We start from the raw sequence: 18,716 nt of genomic DNA on the forward strand, positions 1-18,716 counted from the left end.
AAGTGAAGGAAACACTAGAGACTGAAGTTTTAGCCCAAGTGCCATAGAACATTATACTCCATTCTGTACCCCATGACTTCTACATTATCAATTATTTTTTACGTATTTAGAATTATAGCTCAATGCATTTCAATGCTATGCCAGCTAGCCTAGAAAACATGAGCTCAAATAGTCCTCTTTCACCAGCATCCTAGGTATCTAGAACTGTAATTACAACCTCCAAATCTGGATTAACATTTATTTTAAATGATTCAATATTATTCTGTATACATTGGAAACCCTTTAGACACTATTACTACTGTTTTATATGGTCAGCATTCACTTAAGTTTATCACGAAATCACTTTCTTCTTGTTCTTTAATTTCTTCTCCCTACTCTGATGTTCCTATGCATAAAGAAGTTTCCTCAGACTGGTTTAAAGGCAAAGCCTACTTCCATCAATGCTCTTAGCTTTTATTTGAATATATCTTGAAAGATATTTTAGCCAAATACGAATTATATTGAAGTTGGTAGGGTCTGGAGTTTTGTTTTCCTGGAAAATTTGAAGAACTATCTATGACCTAGCTTCACAGTTGCTGTGGCAGTGTTTTGGGTGTGGCTACCCTATCTGAATCCTTGTATTTTTTTTTTCTTTTTATCTTTGTCTTAATACTTCAGCGACTTTTCTAGGACATGAATTGCTTTGTTTTGTTTCTAGGCCAGAGTTGTTTTGATTTGTCTGCTAGTGTTTAGATTGCACACTGATGCTTTCATCTAGTTTGAAATAAGCATTTTGAATGTTATCTCTTTTTTTCTTTTTGTGTATGTATATGGGGAGCATATGGATGCATTGGTGAGGGTGGGTGTGATGTGTCTCATATGAGTGTGCATATGTGCATGTGGTTATGCATGCTTTTTATATATTATTCTGCTCTGTACCTACTCCCTGTATCCTACGCATCTTCATCATCTTTTTGGGAGAAGAGGGGGTTGGGACAGGGTTTTTCAGTGTACCTCTAGCAGTCCTGGAACGGACTCTGTAAATCAGGCTTAGAGATCTGCTGCCTTTGCTTCCTGACAGCTGGGATTACCACTACCTAGCTCCATCCTAACTCTTTTGAATCAATCCTTTTGAATTTTTCTTACTTACTTTCAATTTTGGAGTTTATTGACTATATTTGACTTAGTAAAAGAAACTAAAACAGGTTAATTACTTAATCATTTTAATGAAATTCTTTAGGCTTTTGAATCCACACATTCTTCCTCTCATCACCTAATTTTTTCAGCAGAAATCATTTATTATTATATATGTTTTATTATTATTATATTTATTATATATATTATTTGTTATTATATATTTTATTTTTATTATTATTATTATATGTTTAAGCTCTGGCTTTTCTAGTCTGCTTTCATTCAGATGAGCAGTGTTATTTATGAGCTTACAACTGCCTGCTGAAGTATCTTGCATTTTATCAATATTATCTTTGCAAAGTGTTCTCTGGTTTGTGGTGGCAGCAGCATTTGGAGTCTTCTACTGTTGACATTCTCTCTTGTTTGCGCTGATTTGTATCTTCATTGCCATGGCTTCTTATCCAAAGAGTTATCTTTGATTATTCTCTAGATGTTGTGCTTGAAAATGAGATTGTAATAATGATTTGAGGCTTAATGATAACTCTCCTGGCCTCCAACATGACTTTAGTTTGCATTTTTTCACTTGCTTATAGGCAGCAGAGCCAGATCAAAGATTGGAAATTGAAGTTGTCTGGAGGCTGCAACCCAGCTGTGAACTTTTTAATATACACTCTGGAGCTCATGACAAAGCAGAGGAGAAAAATGGGAGTTCTACTCCTACAAGGCTAAATTGTTTACCTTTGCCTTAACAGTGACACAATCCTCCACTTGGTTCTCATTGCCTCCTCTGGCCTGGCAAGCGAAGCTAAGGCACGGGGTCCAAATTTGCCTTGTGAGTTTGCAGTTGCTCTTGGATCTTGCAGTAATTTCTCTCATGCTGTAGCATCCCATTTCGGACTGTGCTTGCTTTCTTGATATTTTAATTTTCTTATGAGAGCTGCTTCATTTTATATATATATATATGTGTGTGTGTGTGTGTGTGTGTGTGTGTGTGTGTTTACAAAATATGTAAATCAGAGTCTAGTCTATGATTTCTGACTTAAAAATATATTTAGCATTTAACAACTTGTCACCTCATAGTAAAACCTTGTAGTTACCTCACAGGTAAAAAGGATTAGAGCATAGTTGCTTAGATTCTTGGAATTTTGTTTATGTATGCTAAACATTATGTAGATTGAAAAGAGTACATTTTTTAGATAAATGTCTTTGTCAGCTTCCTCTTACCATGAAGAGCACCTTAGTAACCAGCCTATACAAAGCAAAGGATAATTTGGTCTCAGTTTCAGACTCCTATCCATGATCAAATAGTCTCTGTTAGAAAGTCAGATAGCAATGGCAAAGAGCAGGCAGTAACCCAAATGGCTCACATAACAATAGACCGGAAGAAAGAAGAGACTTATGCCATGCATGCTCTTTAGAGACACACCGCACAATGACCTGAAGACTTTCTTTGGGCCCCACTTAGGCCCCACCTCTTAAAAGTTTCACCATCTCCAAGTAATACTACAGTGTAGCAAAACTATTAATATGTGGGATCTTGGGGAACATTACACATCCATATTAAAGGAAGTAACCCAAAAGAAGGGCTGCAGAGGTCATGCCTGCGGCTTTTGTCTTTTCTACTACAGCTATAAGAACCTGGATGTGGTAGGCACTGGTATTTTTGTGGAAGATCTAGGTGAAAAGGAAGAAAAGTTTCCTGGAAATTTGCTACAGTTTTGTTTTCAACCTGTTGAGTCTTCACTTCCACCTATATTATTAAGCCAGTTGGTTATGAACATAGCTTTGGCTTGCCGGAGACCAGGAAGAAAGATGATGGGCATTATCTTGTTTGCAGATTCTAACAAATCTTAGATTATAATCTAAGTTATAATCTGGTATTATAATCCACCAGTCTTATGGAAAAACAAAATGTAGAATCTCAAGCCCCATCCAAAAGAGTACATCTGACAAAGGGTCATACCAACCGCAGGAATCCCCAACCCAACTTTCTTCACATTGCACAAAGACATCCTATCATGATAGCCATGTGAGTAATGGGGGTCAAGAGGCTTTACCAGAAAACCCAGAGAAGTTGATTACGGAGGATTCTAATCCTACAGGACAGAATCATGCAGAAGGTACGTCTTCACAAAAAGGTGATCCTTCGTTTGTATTTGTTCCCATGCCATATCTGTTTTCAACCCTGGCTTCAAGTACCATGGATGCCTTCTACTGAGGCTGCCAAAATGCTATAAAAGAAATAGCCTTGTTTCATTTTACATATCACAAAAAAGTAGATAGCAATTGTTATTTTGCATCTATTACTTTTATTAGTATTTTATTACTTGTCAGTTTGTCTCTTGGTTTTTGCTTTACTCTATTTGTAAACTGAAAAACAACTGAATGGGAAAAGCCATGCACTTTCATGCCTGTCAGGAGTATATGACAATTAAACAGGTTACCTCACACTCAGAAATCTATATATTTATTTAACTCTTTTGCTTTTAGACTTGATGTTGTTGACAGTGATAATTATATTGTTTTGAAGTGTAAGAACAATATATACACACCTATGCCAATGGATATAAAAAGCAAACAGGATTGAACTTAAAAAAGAAAGAATGATTGGTTTTTGTATAGAGGTCTTTATTGTCAAGGACCAACACCATTAAATAATCACCATTAAAATCTCAGGGAATGAAACTCTAAGCTCTGCCTTCTATCTCTAAAGTCTCCTTCTTCTATGGGGAACAAACCCTGCCAAAGAAGAGCATATTAGCTGTGGGATTGTGCCGAATAAAGAAAAGGAATGGATGATCCACTATAAATGCTTCTATTGACACCAGGCAGTATTCAACAAGACCTGCTGTGGCAGCAGCTGCCTCTGTTCCCTCCTCATTCACTTCCACAAAGGACTTGTGAACAATTTTTGATATGAAAATATCTCTAGATTCTGACATGCCAGACAGATCAGCCTTGCTACTGCTAAAGAGATCCTGCAATCCCAGCCGGCCAAGGTTAGAGTTGAGGATGTAGCTCTCTTCTATCTTGAACCTGGGCAAGTTGACATGGACATCAATCTCTTTCAAGTTCTCATGTTTGGTCCACTCATAAAGTTTTTCCAAAGTTAATTGCTCCTCAATCTGGAATTAATTTAAGGCAGAAAGAAGTTAACTTATTTTTGAAAAGTGTAATATTCAAGTGAACAAATCCACAATTGCCAAAACTAATAGGTTTCCTTCATGTTTTCTACCCAAACAGATTCCACCTGGACTTCATTTTTGTCTGTCATTTGGTAGAATATAGCAGAGCTATTTTCCAGGTCTTTGAGGGTCCAAGTACAAAACCATTTAATTACAGCTCTGTCATCCATTCATCCACCCATCCATTTATCTGTCCATCCATCATCCACCCACCATATATCCACCCTCCATTCATTCATCCATCCCTCTATCAAATTTTCTCTGCCACGCTCACTCACTCCTTCCGTTCTGTCTTCTTTCAGCCCATGCATGTATCTATCCTATCATCCACTAAGGATTTTTAAACGTCCACTACACTGAATCACTTAACTGATGGGCTATAAGAGGTCTCATTACCCTGATTGCTTGAATGGTACAAGGGAAATTTTAGATTTTTCTGATTATTCTGAAATTTTCTCAAGTCATAGGGATCTATAAACTCCACTAGAGCTGAAGCAATCTTTAATAACTCCTGGGTAAAAATAAAAAATGGGCAAAATGTATGGGACTTACTTCATTTAAAGCAAGGATAAGCAGCTGACATGGGAGCACATACCCTGCAATTCTAGCATTCAGGTACCACTGACAGAGGGCTGTAAGCTTTGGCTGCACAGCAAGACCTTGTCCATGGAGTGGAGTAGACTCAACCAGAGCAGGACAGAGTAGAGTGGAATAGAGTAGAAAATAGAATACAATAGGTATGCTAATGACACCAATTTCATAGAATTTTGGTGACCATGGAATAAATTGATATACGCAAAGGGTTTGGCACATAGTAAGCACCATATAAATATCAAGTATTATTGTTGCCTTTTTTGGACCAAAAAATTATGAATAGTGACAATTTCACTCTTGATATTAGAGCTTCATTTAATTACCAGCCAGAAAACACAACTGACAAATGGACCACAGTAGTGCCAGTGCATACGCTGTACATTAGAGTGACAGCAGACTCCTTCTTGATTGCAAATGTAGAGAGAAGGAACAGGAGCTAAGCCACAGAGAAGCCTAGGAGTTTTGAGGGAAAACTGTAATCATAGTTTGTCTACTTCTAATCCTGACAGGAGACACACAATTCCTAAAGATGTAAATCAATTCTCATTATAATTCCTTTAAACATACTTCACTTGACTTTCTGTGAGAGGCCACTTATCATTGTTACCTTCTACTTTTAAATATATGCATGTTACCCATCACAATGCTTCACTGAAGGCAGCAAATATTCTGAGTGTTTACATTTCAGGCCTCTGGGCTGGAAGCATGGCTCAGTGACAGAACACTTGCCTAACATAAGGTACTCAGGCAATGCAAATAATAAATGATGATGATGATGATGATAACTATAATAAAAACAATTACTTATAAACATAAGGCCTCAGAGCAGTAATTCCTGATGAACAACATTGATAAAAATGGAAGAACACTGGCAAGGAATTTTGGGTAAAGTCTGTGAAAGAGCAAGTGTTTATGGTGCAATGTATATACATAAAATATGAGAACAGTACAGTAAAAAGCAAAACAAAACACAAATCATGACTTTGAGAGCCAGTTACCTTCTGAAGACCCGTGGACTCATCCTCAATGTCTTCGGGCAGCAGGATGACCATGCTCAGTTCTCCACCCTGGTATGGCATCTCCAGCACCTTGCACTTCAGATCAGGAATGTAGCCAAAGGGAAATTTTTCCTTTTGATACATCATCTTTACCATTTTTGTGTCTTTCTGAACAGTTTAAAAAAAATCACTCAAATTATTCCCTCTTCTCTTCTAGCAAAAAGAAGAATCTGGGGTCTTAGGGTAGAGGGCACAATAGTAAAGGCTTGGATTACAATAGGAGAGACCCTGTGCTGCAACCCCAGCCCTCCCACACATACAACCAAAAACAGCCCAGGATGATTGTGTCACCTGACCTTGTTCAGTCGGAATGGAGCATCGGTTGTATGCCGTGTCAAGAATTTCTCCTGCCATATTCCCTTGAAGTAGATGGCGTTCACTAGCACAAGTTTGGTTGTGCTATTCACAACACCTCCAGCCAACAGTTCTGGAATTTTCCCTGGAAAGAAAAGCTAAGTTTTTTAAAGATCCATATTGTAATTCCAAATTAAAACTGATAATTTATTATCTAAAATATAGACTTCACCCTTTATTTTGTTTTAAGTCAATGTTCAGATAGGAAAGACACTCTTGTTTCATTTTTATTTTAAGTAAACCAACTTGAAGACACAAAACGCTTGTGCTTGGTATGCTCTGAGGCCTTAAGTTGTATCCCTTGAATCAGAAAAAAAATTATCATTACAGTAAGTCAAATATCTTCAAAGGATTAAAACAATAAGTTCTTTCATATGTAGAATCAATAGCTATTATTTTATAAATGGCTGGTCTTCAGAGAAAACAAAATTCCTTAATGTAAATGCTTTTGATTACTGGTAAATAATGTTTTCAAATCTGCTAAATAGGAGCCCGCTTATTTGAAAAGGGCTCTGAACGAATATCCAAGAGATAAGAAACCTTATCCAACTCTAAGAATAGTGAAACATAAGCCATTTTCCACACAGTCTGATGCACCGCTGGGAACTAATAGAATTCCAGATAGGATCCCTGAGTGCTGACTCACAAGGTAATAAGATTGAGGAGAGATCCATTACAAAGCTGAATTGAGCCCATAGGGTGAGTCACTCCCTTCCCACTACTTCTGAGTTATTGGACAAAACTACTATGACTGCAACAGTTTCTAAATTCTGACTTCATGGTTCCCTGAGGTTTCATGTCTGATTTCTATCCAGATGAGCACTGAACACTTTTGGACAGGCCTTTTATTCATTTTATTCTGCATTTTAATGTTGGTTTTTAACTTCAAATTGTACTTCAGGGGAACACATAAGTACTCAACTGGTTCCATCATATCATGTCTGTATTTCTCCATTAATAAATCTCTGACGTCTACATTGTCTCTTTTCTAGGGAACAGCATTTGAGTGTCAGTGCACATCAACCAAGATTTGTAAAGTTATAGGAGGAAGAAAGGAGATACAAATGAGAGAGTGAAGGGGAATGAGAATCTCACATGGCAATGGCTCTGTATGGTTCAGAGGAATCCCCCAAAGACCCCTCTCTTAAAAGTCTGGTCTCTGGTCCGTCCTGCATTGGAAGGCAGAGGAACTTTTTTTTTTCGGAGCTGGGCACCGAACCCAGGGCCTTGTGCTTGCTAGGCAAGTGCTCTACCACTGAGCTAAATCCCCAACCCCGGCAGATGAACTTTTAAAGTGCAGGCCTAGGTAAGAGATCTTTTTTATTTGTTTTTAGTTTGAGACAGGGTCTTGCCATGTGTGTTCAAAGCAACCTTCCTGCCTCAGCCTCCCAAGTGCTGAGATTGTAGGTCTTCATTGTCAAACCTACCTCAGGGGAGAGGTGCTGCTATTGAAAGTGGTTGTGAAATGTTATTGTCCCCTTTCTTTTTATTCATCAGTGAGGTGAACAGGTCCTCTTGGCTATGTTGTCTTAACATCAGGTCCAGTGTTGCCATGGACCAAAAAATTGAGTCCAATAGTTTATAAACCTAACCCTCCAACACTATGAGTCAAAATCTGCCTTTTCTCTGATTGTGTCAGGGGTGAGCTACAGAAGGGAAACTGAGCCAGCACTGCTCCGCCTCTCACCTTCGGTTTGACCTTTGACCCACTTGTTTATCTCCTTCCTTGCATCCTCAGAGGCATGCTGAAAATCCACTGGGGCCAAATCAGCACCATACATTTTCTGAGTTGAAGCCAAGAACTCCTATTTAAAAAAAAAAAAAAGGAGTATCATGAACAACTCTATTACCTACAAAATGTTTCTAAAATCCTGAAGAGAAAATCATAAAGATAGAAAAGCTTCATTAAAACTTAACCTTTGTACTTTTCTATTGCGTTAATATTTACTAATCTAATCATTTTTTAAGGTTACAGTGCAGAAATGGCAAGCATGGCCTTTTATTTAACATTTCCTGTGTTGACACAAAAGTTATTAATTCATTTTTAATCTTACACTAACATTTTCATAAATCAATGTTGAATATACTACTTCAAGTGGCTTTTTAGGACTGTGTGTGTGTAGGTGTGTGTGTGTATGTAGCATATATGTGTACATATGTGTGTATGTAAGTGGGGTATATGTGTGTACATATGTGTATAAGGTTTGCATATCTGTGCAATCATGGAGGCAAGAGAAGATGTCAACTGTCTTACTCTCACTTTCTCCCTTATTCCCTTAAAACAAGGTCTCCCACTGAACCTGCATAGGTTGAATCGTCCACTAGCCCAAGGGGTTCTCAAAGCTCCTTTCTACACAGGGCTGGGATTACAGGGGAGCATGAAGCTAGGCCTGGCATTTTTCATCAGTTCTGGAATCCAAACTCAGCTTCTCATGTTTGCACAGGAAGCTCTCTTCCCCACCCAGCCACGCCTTCAGTCCTTGTTTTTGCTTTGATGAATGCCCCCCACCCCCCAGGAGTATCCTCTCATTAGAAAGACTATGAGAGGAAAGTCCCACATGCATTCTTTGCTGTTTCTATGAATGGCCCACAATATGACTGTGCCTGGAAAAGTCTGTGTCACTTCAGGAAGTTTCAGAATGTAAAGTGCTAGGTACTTACAGGAAGGAAATTGTAGGTTCTCTCTCCATACAGTCTGTTAGCAACTTTCAGTGTATGAGATGCTCCACGCTTTCTCATTTCAGCATTCAGGCTTTGAAAGCGTGAATGAATGTCCTCAACAGAGTCGAAATGAAAAGTCTGAAGGAAAGAAAACATACTTTATCCAATCATTTGTTTTGAAGTTCTGAAGTGATTCCTTTGTGTCTGATTCTGCCAAATCATTTTTCCTAATACCGACTATCTCCAGCCTAACATTTTGTTAATATGTCATTGGCAGAACAAAGACCAGAAATGTACGGCTCAGTGAGACATTATAATTAGACATAGCTTCTAAATAATTTTAATAGTTCCACAAACGTGAGTGGTTAACACACTAAATAATTATATCTGATTTTTTCCATAAACAATTTAAGTGGTATGCTCATCTTTATATTCTGTGTCATATACAATTTTGCTAAAACAAAAATTAAAAATCGCAGAAACAAACCATTTACAAGAGACTCAATCCATCTGTGAGACTGAAAAGCTGGAATTACCAAGACCTCTTTCTTTGCTTATCTCACTAAGGTCCACAACTCATTACCTAGAGAAATAACTTCCTTAACTTTATTCTGGTGAGAGTTTACTTCCTTTTCTGTCAGTTGTAGGTCAAGGGGCCTCTTATAGTTGTGTGAGGTCTGGGCTGGTTACTCACTTCTAGGACACAAAAGACAAAAGGCACACATAGTCTGTGTTACTCTCTGAGCTATGCTTGTTAGATTACACTTGGACTGAAATGGGGAGGGGAAGGTCTTGAGACTATTGTTTTTCCTGAAGCTGTCAGCAGGAAAAGCCTCAACACGGAAGCAGATATAACCCAGAAGCACTAAGCAGCAGGTGCCCCACGCAGGTCAGTTAGGAAACACATTGCCCACTCCTGTCTAGGCTCCCAAAAGTGACAGAAATCCTCTCAGAATTCAGAAACACCAAGAGCAGAGGTCCCCTCCACACCCATTCAAGAAGAATAGGGAGGGGACAAAGGTAACCTGCTGCTTCCAGTGTGGAGTGAGAGGATGCTAGACCTGTTCACCAGGCCACAGGTACTTTCCAATTTCTCCTCCTACAGAGCCACAGCCAGTCAAATCAGGCTGGGGAGAGGCACATGGGTTAAGCCTGGGAACATAGATAAATGGCTGTCCTTTACCTTGTCTCTACAAACAGGTAGCACCAACCAGCTGCCTGCTGCACATGTTCCCGTATCTATAGGCCTGAAGTTAATACTGTATGTTTTATAAAAGGTTGGCAGCAGGCCCTGTCAAGGTGCTCCCCAGAAGGAATCAGCCATGTGACAGCTCTGAAACAAAAGGGAGTTTATTGAGGGAAGGGAGCCAGGTAGCAGATGGAGTACCTGGAGCAGGGTAGAGGCAGAGAAAAGGGAACAAAGAAGGACAGAAAAAAAGAGGAAAGAGGAAGGGAGAAAGAGAGACTCATTGGAGGGGAAGAGAGACAGAGAGAGAGGGACAGACAGACAGACACACAGAGGGGGGGAGACAGAGACAGAGACAGAGAAACACAGAGACAGAGAGACACAGAGACAGAGAGAGCCAAACAGTTCTTACACTAGAGCCAGGCTTTTTTATCTGGCTGTTGCTAAGTAACTGTTGGGCAGAGCCTAGAGGAATTGCTAACAGACACTGTATTACAGGCATGTTTTATAAACAGTGGTGATCATGCAAAAAGAAAAACAGTAAACAGCTAGCTCTGGGGAAGTGCAGGGCTTACAAAATTTCCTCATGGAAATGGGAGCTCAAAGCCCACGGGTATTGTCACTGTCTTTCTTCATGCTGTTTCCCCAAATGAACAGAGATACTGCCCTATGCTCAGTTGAAGCTACTGGCAAAGGAACTGATGGTTCTTGGGGTGTTGGAGGCCGTGTGGGGAACAGGATGGTGGGAGGGGGAGGAGGAGGGGAAAAGGGAAGAGGGAGAAGAGGTTTTCTGAAAGTCAACTGTACTATGTTAGCATGGAGATGGGAGGGGGAGCTGGCCAATTTTGCTTCTGCTAACCTTAGAGAGCTGGGCTGCAGTGCTGCCTTTGGTCCCCAGAAAGACCATGGCCAAGGCAGAAGAAATGCTGAAGGGAGAGAAGAAGATGTTTCCTGTGGGGCTGCTCTCACTCAGGGTGTGGAACAGCTCCAAGGCGAACAGGCTGTTGGCTGAACTCAGCTGCTCCATGGGGAAGGCTGCAACAGAGGGGAGATCAGCATTGCCAACTGTAACACCACCAACGCCTGCCACAGTTTTGCTACCCACCCCTAGGACCTGCAGTTGGTCAATCCTGCTCCCTCCCATTTTCCCCAAAGGCAAGAATATTCCTCCCAGCACACAAAGCTAGGCCCGACTTCAGCAGTGACACAGGACCAGGTCCTAGGGTGTCTTATGGCTCTAACCTTCCAGACAGGTGTGTCTGAAGAGAGACTTCTGGTGGCCTTGGCACAGTGCCCGCACTACACAGCCTTCTGTGAAGGCCACACATCTCCCTCCCTGTGGGATGTCAAGTTCTAGTTCATCTGGGCAATGAATCCAGAAAACCACATGGACCTACTCTGCTACAAGTGGATTCTGGTAAAGATAGCAATGTTATCGTGTTAGTTCTCCACAGATTCAGTTCTCCATGCCTGAGGTCAAGGCTGTAGTCTTAACTGGAGTGGACTATGCAAGTTGGGGAATGCCACTCGCTCACCCTAGTCAGCTAGTGGATGACAGGGAAGAGGAACACTCACTCTCCTGTGTCCCTTTTGCAAACAAGCTGGCCCCTGTAGTGGGTAAGCAAGCCCTGCTGGGGGCCATCTGCTAATCCATCTGGGTCCCAAACTCAAAGCTGCAGTTTGTCCTAGTACAGGGCAACCATAGCTGCTTGCCTGTGGATGTTTATGTACCACGGCCATATCCAATCCTCATTGTGGAGGATCTAGGATCTCACCAGCTTCCCTCCCAGTCTCCCTGCAGCCAGGATTGAGGCTATGGAGCTGCAGGGCACCGTCTTTCAATCAGGGTTCTTAAGGCAAGCTGAGGGGAAAAACAAAAGCAAAACCATGGCTCTGGCCAGTAGCTTGGCTTCGGGTATAGCCGAGGAACCACATAACCTTTCCTGGTCAAGTGACAAAGCTAGGGTGAAGGTGAGGTATGAGGAAAGCATGCAGGTTCCAGGAGGACATACAGAGGGGTCTGCCCCCTCTTGCCAGCCACCTCCCTAGGACGCTTACCTCCTGTGTAGCAAGTCTGATGCCACTTGCTGGAGACCTAGAAGAAAGCTCCCAGAGCCAGCTGCAGCCTTTATTCAGAAAGGAGAGTGCCTTACTGGCAAGCACAAGCTAGAAGGAGAGGCTTTTTCTCCTCCGTTGAGTGCTTTAAAATGAGCTTGTAGGGCTGGCAAAATGAAAGCAAAGTGCAAGCATTCCCAAAGGATCCATAAGTTCCTCACTTCCAGGCCTTTCTCTACTTCTCTAAGAAGATTACCTAATCAATTATTTCTTCCTCTGCTGTGGAAAGCCCAGAGGAAAAACATTCTCTCTTATAAGCCAAATGGTTCCCTTTCAAATTCTGCTGAAAGACTGCAAAAAAACCGCTAACGATCCTTGTTGTGAGGCATGTGCATGGGGGTGTAGAAGCGCCTTTATGGCCCCTTAGATAACTCGGCAGAGCTTCATTTTCTAGCAAAACACATGACTGCCTCTCAAATGCGAAGGCTAGCTCAGTCCACAAAACAGTGGAGAGGTCCTCAAGCCACCGGTCTCCACTATTAGACTAAAATTTTGGACAGATTCCCCTCCCCCATTAAACAAAAATTAGAACTGACCAGCACAGGCCATCATTAACTTGACGGGCTTGGCTTTATTCTCCCTTTAAGGGGCTGGATCTGTAAAGGCATAGAACTTTTTGGTGCTTATTGTCCTTCAGAAGGACTAAGCAAGAACTGTACTGTTCACTGCTGTTGATGGTGATCATACCATGTGGGTTAGTGTTTGTTGGACCTGGAAAGTTATTAATAATGAAAACAGAGGTGGAAAGGAAGATGGGGAGATGGGTCAGCTGGGTACCTCTTTTACCACCCAAGCATGAAGCATGCAGACCTGAGTTTGGATCTCTGAGCCCTTGTAATCTTAGTGCTAGGGGTGGGAGACAAGCATCCCCTAAAAAGGGGTCAATGGAAAGCTAGTCTTGCTCACTCAGTGGGCTCCTGGGTCTGTGAGAGACCTTGTCTCAAAAAAATAAGGTGAAGAATGATAGCAGGAGACTCACACTGTTGACTTCTTTATGCACCTGCATACATACACACAAGCAAGGTGTACATGCATACCGCTCTCCCCAAAAGAAAAGAAGCACAGTCTTAAAACAAATAAGCAAACAAGTGAGATAAAAGCAGCAAGAGAATACAATTCCCAGCTGCCATAGTTAGTTGGCATGATTTGATCAAATCTGGCAACTTCACTGCTATTTCCAGCAAATTCGGAGAACCCAATGACAGACAAATAAAAATCCAAACACTAAAATTTGAGCCATAAAACAAGAAATACACCTCTATAAGAAAGCACTTACCTGGCACAGACATGAGGCTGCAGGTTCCATTCCCAGCACAAGCCAAAAGAAAGAGAAAACAGTGCTCTGAAAAACAAATTTTTTTATACTTTCTATTGGTGCTCACCTAAAGGTTAATATAGTTCGATCAAAACTACTTTGAGTGTGTGTGTGTGTGTGTGTGTGTGTGTGTGTGTGTGTGTGTGTGTGTGTGTGTGTAGAAGGGGTGCAGGGGAGGGAGGGGGAAGGAGACAGAGATGCCCTTTATGCTGGGTTTCAAAGAACTCTCTTGAATTCATGTCTGCTATAATTAGGATATGGTTTGAGCGTGTCTCCTGAATTCATGACTTGAGGGAGGGAGGGAGAAGAAGGGAGAGAGAGAGAGAGAGAGAGAAAGAGAGAGATGCCCTTTATGCTGGGTTTCAAAGAAGCAAACGACTAACTGCTAACTGTGGTACCTATTAGCACACCAAAACGCATGCTGGTTTCTAATATCCATCAGTACCTGTGGCTCTTTTCAGCTCTTCTCACCCTACCCCTGCAATAAATGTCTCCACTCCAGGGCACTTGCTTCTCTTCTGCCAACTTCTCTTTCCTTTATAACTCTGCCAGTTTTGGCCATTTGCTCTCTTGGCTTTCTTGATTCTCTTAGTTCTTGGTACCTCCTCTTGGCTCTCTCACACACACACCCCCCACCCATGGCCCAGTGCAATCTTCTGGCCATGTTTAGCCTCCATGCAGCATGATCTCATTTTATTCACTTTATTCACCAATCCATCCCAGTAAGGGAAGTCACATTCTGTACAAACTTGACAGCTCTGGTAGTGTTGCCCATTATCAGGAACGATCAGCTGGCCCTGGTGGTACTGGTGGACTGAGTACCTGGCATCCCTTTTTCCAGTAGCCACCCATAGGATTCCTTGAAGGAAGGCATCAGAGGAGGTTTCTTCACCAGGGCAGAGTCAGAGCTCACATCTAGGGCACTGGAAGACTGGAGCTGCAATCAACCCCAAGATGTACCCTCTGAAGGGCAGAGGACAAAGAATGGCTGGTACGCCAAAGCATGGCAGTCAGGCAGCTGTCCTGTCCACCTCTACATCCAGGCTCAGTGCCCCTCAGCACTGCTGCAGGGCCCTTCTTCTGCTGGAAGTGCAGGGTTTGATGTCCATGTGCCCTAGTTGGATGATGTCATCCCTCTAGCAGGTCATTTGATGTCCCATCTTCATTACTGTTGGAACCATGTTCCCTCTTTCAATAAGTCCATTGATCTGAGAGGGTGCAGACTTACCCTGTCTCATGGGAGTGAGTTTATTGTTATGTTGCTTCGGTATGGAAGGATCACTCTTGTTCCCAATGAAGGAAGTAGCCTAGGAGATCTAAACACATACAACATTTTAAGTCTGGTCATGAAGTCCCAATCTCCACACAAGTGACTTGATGATGTCACCATTAAGCAGCAAGTTATTTCCATGGTATTTGTTCCCCCACAGGGATCCATAGACAGTCCATTCATTCAGCTGCCACTCTGACCAGGCGTACAGACTGTTGGCAATGCCACCATGGTCAATAAAAAATGTACCTGGACATGGTGACAGAGGTGGCCAGCATGACCCTCATGATGCATAGCCTATTGGGTGTATTATATCCAATCTAGGTCAGAAGACAGCCATAGAGTATCCAGAGGGCAGCCATGTTCAGTGCACCCTCATGATTGCAGTCTCGCAGAGCCATCAGTGGCCACACCTTTGAATCCTGGACCCTGAGCCACAGTGAGCCAGAGCATCCACTAGAGGTCACCCTTGTGACTTGCTGTTAAGCTAGACATTAGCCTGTAGAGCCTGCTAATCCCTTGATGTGTTGCCTGGGCCCAAGTTTACTGTATCATTTCATTCAGCAACTGAATTCTGTTGTGCTTGTCTATTCAAGCCAATTGTGTTGAATATCAAAGTACCCATGTCTTGGAGGATTATAAACAATAAAAATTTGTCTCGAGGCTCTGAATGCTGGAAAGTTCAAGGTCAAGTTGCCAACAGGTTTGCTGTCTGCTTTCAATGAAGATAGTAAAATGGTTCAACTGGTCAAGGTACTGGCCACTAAGTCTGAAGACCCAATTTGATGCTTGGAAACCACCCAGTAGAAAAAAGACTAAGCCTGAAAGTTGTCCTCTCACCTCTGTACCTGTGCTACAGCATGAATACTTATGGCTGGGCACACACACACAAATTAAAACAAAATATTTCCTCAAAGATGGAAAGTGGAATCAAATAAGGTCTAAGTATCTCTTTCATAAGGTCTCAATCCCACTCACAAGGGACTGTTTTAACACTGTTAGATAGAGAACTTTCATATGAAATTTAGGAAGAAGACATTCAAACCTCAGTATCTCACCTATCAGCCCTGCTCTCCTCGAACTCACGCCTGCTATAGTTAGGATATGGTTTGAGCGTGTTCCCTGAACTCACGAGTTGAATATAATGCCCATTGCGAGGTATCAGAAGATAGGAACTTCGTGTATAACGTTTGAGAGGTGGGGACTTTGAGATGTGATTAAGATTACACAGGGTTCTCAGAGTGTGGACCCCTAACTGAATACGAGACTATCATCCTTGTCATCACTAGGTGGCATGCACGGCCCAGCTCTTATGGCTGTGACGCCAGTGCTTGTGGCTTTCCCAGGTTGTTGCTGTACTTCATCTTTTAGCTCCTGAGCTCTGAAAAATGAGAGGAGGCCCTGCCTTCAGCTCCGAGAAATATTGTCCTGGAGGCGACTCAGCAGTGGCACAAAACCTGGTTCCAATGGACATAGCCTCTTGATGGCTCCTCTTCTGCATCCATTTTATAAGACAGAGAGAGGCCAGAAGAGATCCACATGTGTTTTTCTGTTTGTTTGTTTGTTTGTTTGGTTGGTTGGTTGGTTGGTTGGTTGGTTTTGATTTTTTTCTGTGATGCCTCACACTTCCTGGGAAGGCCATTTCAGATGCCCAGCTGTGAACCTGGAGAACTCATAGTTATCCAACCACAAGTATTTTATTGTAATAATATAAACAGACATAACCCTTTTAGCATATAGTTTATATTCATTCCATGTCACTCAACTTTATTCTAGTAGTACAAAAATCAGATGTGAAGTTCAAAATATTATTCTTATGAGCCTGTGAAGTCGGACGGTCTAGTTTCTTCCAAAATAAAACAGGTTCAATTTAAGACAGAAGTTCATTTTTAAAAATCAGCGACAGGCAAGGAAAAAGCGGTGGGTCCTACAAACTTCCAAAGTTCAGCATTACAAGAACTATGACAACTTGAGGCTTGAGAATACCCACCTCACACCTCTCTGGCCCACCTCCTGGACATACACCTCAGGGAGGGCAGAGTAGTTGGTTGTTCAGGACTGTGGGGGTCCTCATCCCCATGACTACTAGGTGTCATGCACCCAGCAGTTCTTACAGGCTGAGTCCAGTGTTGTGGCTTTCCTAGGTTGTAGCTGGATTTAATGATCCTCCCACCCCCAACACACACACACACACACACACACACACATACACACACACACCACACCACACACACACACACACACACACACACACACATCTCTTGCTCAGGATTCTTAGAAGAAGAATTAGTTTTAGTTCCTCAAAACACCTTCCTGGTGGGAACTTTGCAGTGACACAACCCCTGGCTCCAGTAGCAATCGTTCTGTGGTGAAACCCAGGAGAATTTGAATCTCTTGAAATCCAGGAGAATTTGCCACATTGACACCCCCCTCACAATCAGCTGACCTGAGGCATCGTGATACAACTTCAAGGACTTCAAGAAAGACAGCAGAACCAAAGAGTGCCACATTGGACTGTGTGAGCAGTTGTGGTATTCCAAGTCCCATAATGCACTGGGTCCCTCCCTTGAAATTCCTTTGTCTGAAGCATTGTGGTGTGTGACAGGCATGGCAATTGGGATAATCCCTTGATGACTTTGACTTGCTCTGGCTTGCAGTAATGAATAGGCTCTGGCTTCTTGCTGTATTAATCTCATTATCAAAGGCTAGTTTTGTCACAGCCTCCATATTCTTTCCTGAGCATGTGGTTTCTTTCTTTAATATGGTAGAGAATTTCTCTAGCACTCCCTGTCTCACTCCTCCCTCTCTTCTTCTCCCTGCTCTGTCTCTATTATATCTGTATCTGTCTGTTTCTCTCCCTCCCTTCCCCTCCGCCCCCGTGTGTGTGTGGGGGGGGGGACAGACTAAGGGTTAAACCTAGACATCCCATCACTGTTTTAATCTGAAGGAAAGTGCTAAAATTGTTCAAAATGGCCTCTAAATGGTCATCTTCCTGTGTCAGATTCCTATGTGGCTAGGATGACAGTCTTGAGTGTGCCTCCACACCTGGCTTCTCTTTCTATCATAAATTATCTTTATTCTTTTTGCCTTCTTTTATTGAACATTAAGAAATTGTGTATTCTCAACAAATTGCTCAGAGATTTTTTTTAGTTTGATTTCCACCAATCTACTTCATTGCTTTTACATTCTTTCTTCCAGAAAGCATCAGGACATGAGAATAACTCTGCCAAGGTCACTGTCAGTTTGTGAGAGGCCAATTCCTTGGGTCTCACAGCTTGTTCCTCATTTCCATCTTAGGTATACTGGGAATTGCCTTTACCTCCCATGTTTCTGCCAACCTGCAGATATAAGCCAGATAAGATCTCTCTCAGAATAGTTGGCCCCTCTCTACACCTCCCCATTAGGATCTGACACCACTGTCATCCTTAAAGCCCCAACAATAAAAATCTCTAACTCTGCCAGGTTCTGTCACCACTCACAGTGGAAGCCATTGACATGGCGGAGATGGTTGTGTAGCCACAGTGCAAGCAAGATGCTAATATCTTACTTTGTGGTGTTATAACTCAATAGTGAAACTGAGTAGTTTCTTTAAAAGTTACTTCACTTTTAGAGACTTAAAGCTTGAGTTCAAGGTGCTGGGACATTCTGTGTTTAATGAAGGCTTCTCTCTGCTTCTAAAATGTTGCCTGCTTGCTAAGGTTTCTAGGGGATGAGGCTCACCCTCACGAAGCAGAAGAGATGAAAATCGCAGCGCATCCAAACCCTCTATCTTAGTCGGGGATTTTACTGCTGTGACAAAACACCATGATGAAAGCAATTACAATATATTCTGATCTGGGTTTCCTCTCCCTCAAATCTGACTAGA

The 18,716-nt window shown here is 42.0% G+C and overlaps 1 protein-coding gene across 1 annotated transcript; it reads right to left on the reverse strand.

Moving 5' to 3' along the window:
- Positions 1–3,571: 3,571 nt before the first annotated feature.
- Serpinb1b (serine (or cysteine) peptidase inhibitor, clade B, member 1b) lies at positions 3,572–12,582 on the reverse strand. Its single transcript, XM_087591694.1, has 7 exons — positions 12,210–12,582; positions 11,011–11,186; positions 8,966–9,103; positions 7,992–8,109; positions 6,247–6,389; positions 5,891–6,058; positions 3,572–4,238 (listed from the first exon to the last, which is right to left on the reverse strand). The coding sequence occupies exons 2-7, from the start codon at positions 11,176–11,178 to the stop codon at positions 3,837–3,839; spliced, it is 1,137 nt and encodes a 378-aa protein (XP_087447820.1). The 5' UTR covers positions 11,179–11,186; positions 12,210–12,582; the 3' UTR covers positions 3,572–3,836.
- Positions 12,583–18,716: the final 6,134 nt, after the last annotated feature.

The sequence above is a fragment of the Rattus norvegicus genome, chromosome 17, assembly GCF_021556685.1.
Source record: "Rattus norvegicus strain SHRSP/BbbUtx chromosome 17, alternate assembly SHRSP_T2T, whole genome shotgun sequence".
NCBI classification, from domain to species: domain Eukaryota; kingdom Metazoa; phylum Chordata; class Mammalia; order Rodentia; family Muridae; genus Rattus; species Rattus norvegicus.

Excerpts from the sequence above, each read along its gene's own strand:
- Serpinb1b (XM_087591694.1), bottom strand. The coding sequence starts at position 11,178 with ATGGAGCAGCTGAGTTCAGCCAACAGCCTGTTCGCCTTGGAGCTGTTC. Across the intron at positions 6,059-6,246 it reads CTCCATTCCGACTGAACAAG|AAAGACACAAAAATGGTAAA; the intron begins GTCAGGTGACAC and ends TAAACTGTTCAG. Across the intron at positions 4,239-5,890 it reads AGTCCACGGGTCTTCAGAAG|ATTGAGGAGCAATTAACTTT; the intron begins GTAACTGGCTCT and ends AATTAATTCCAG.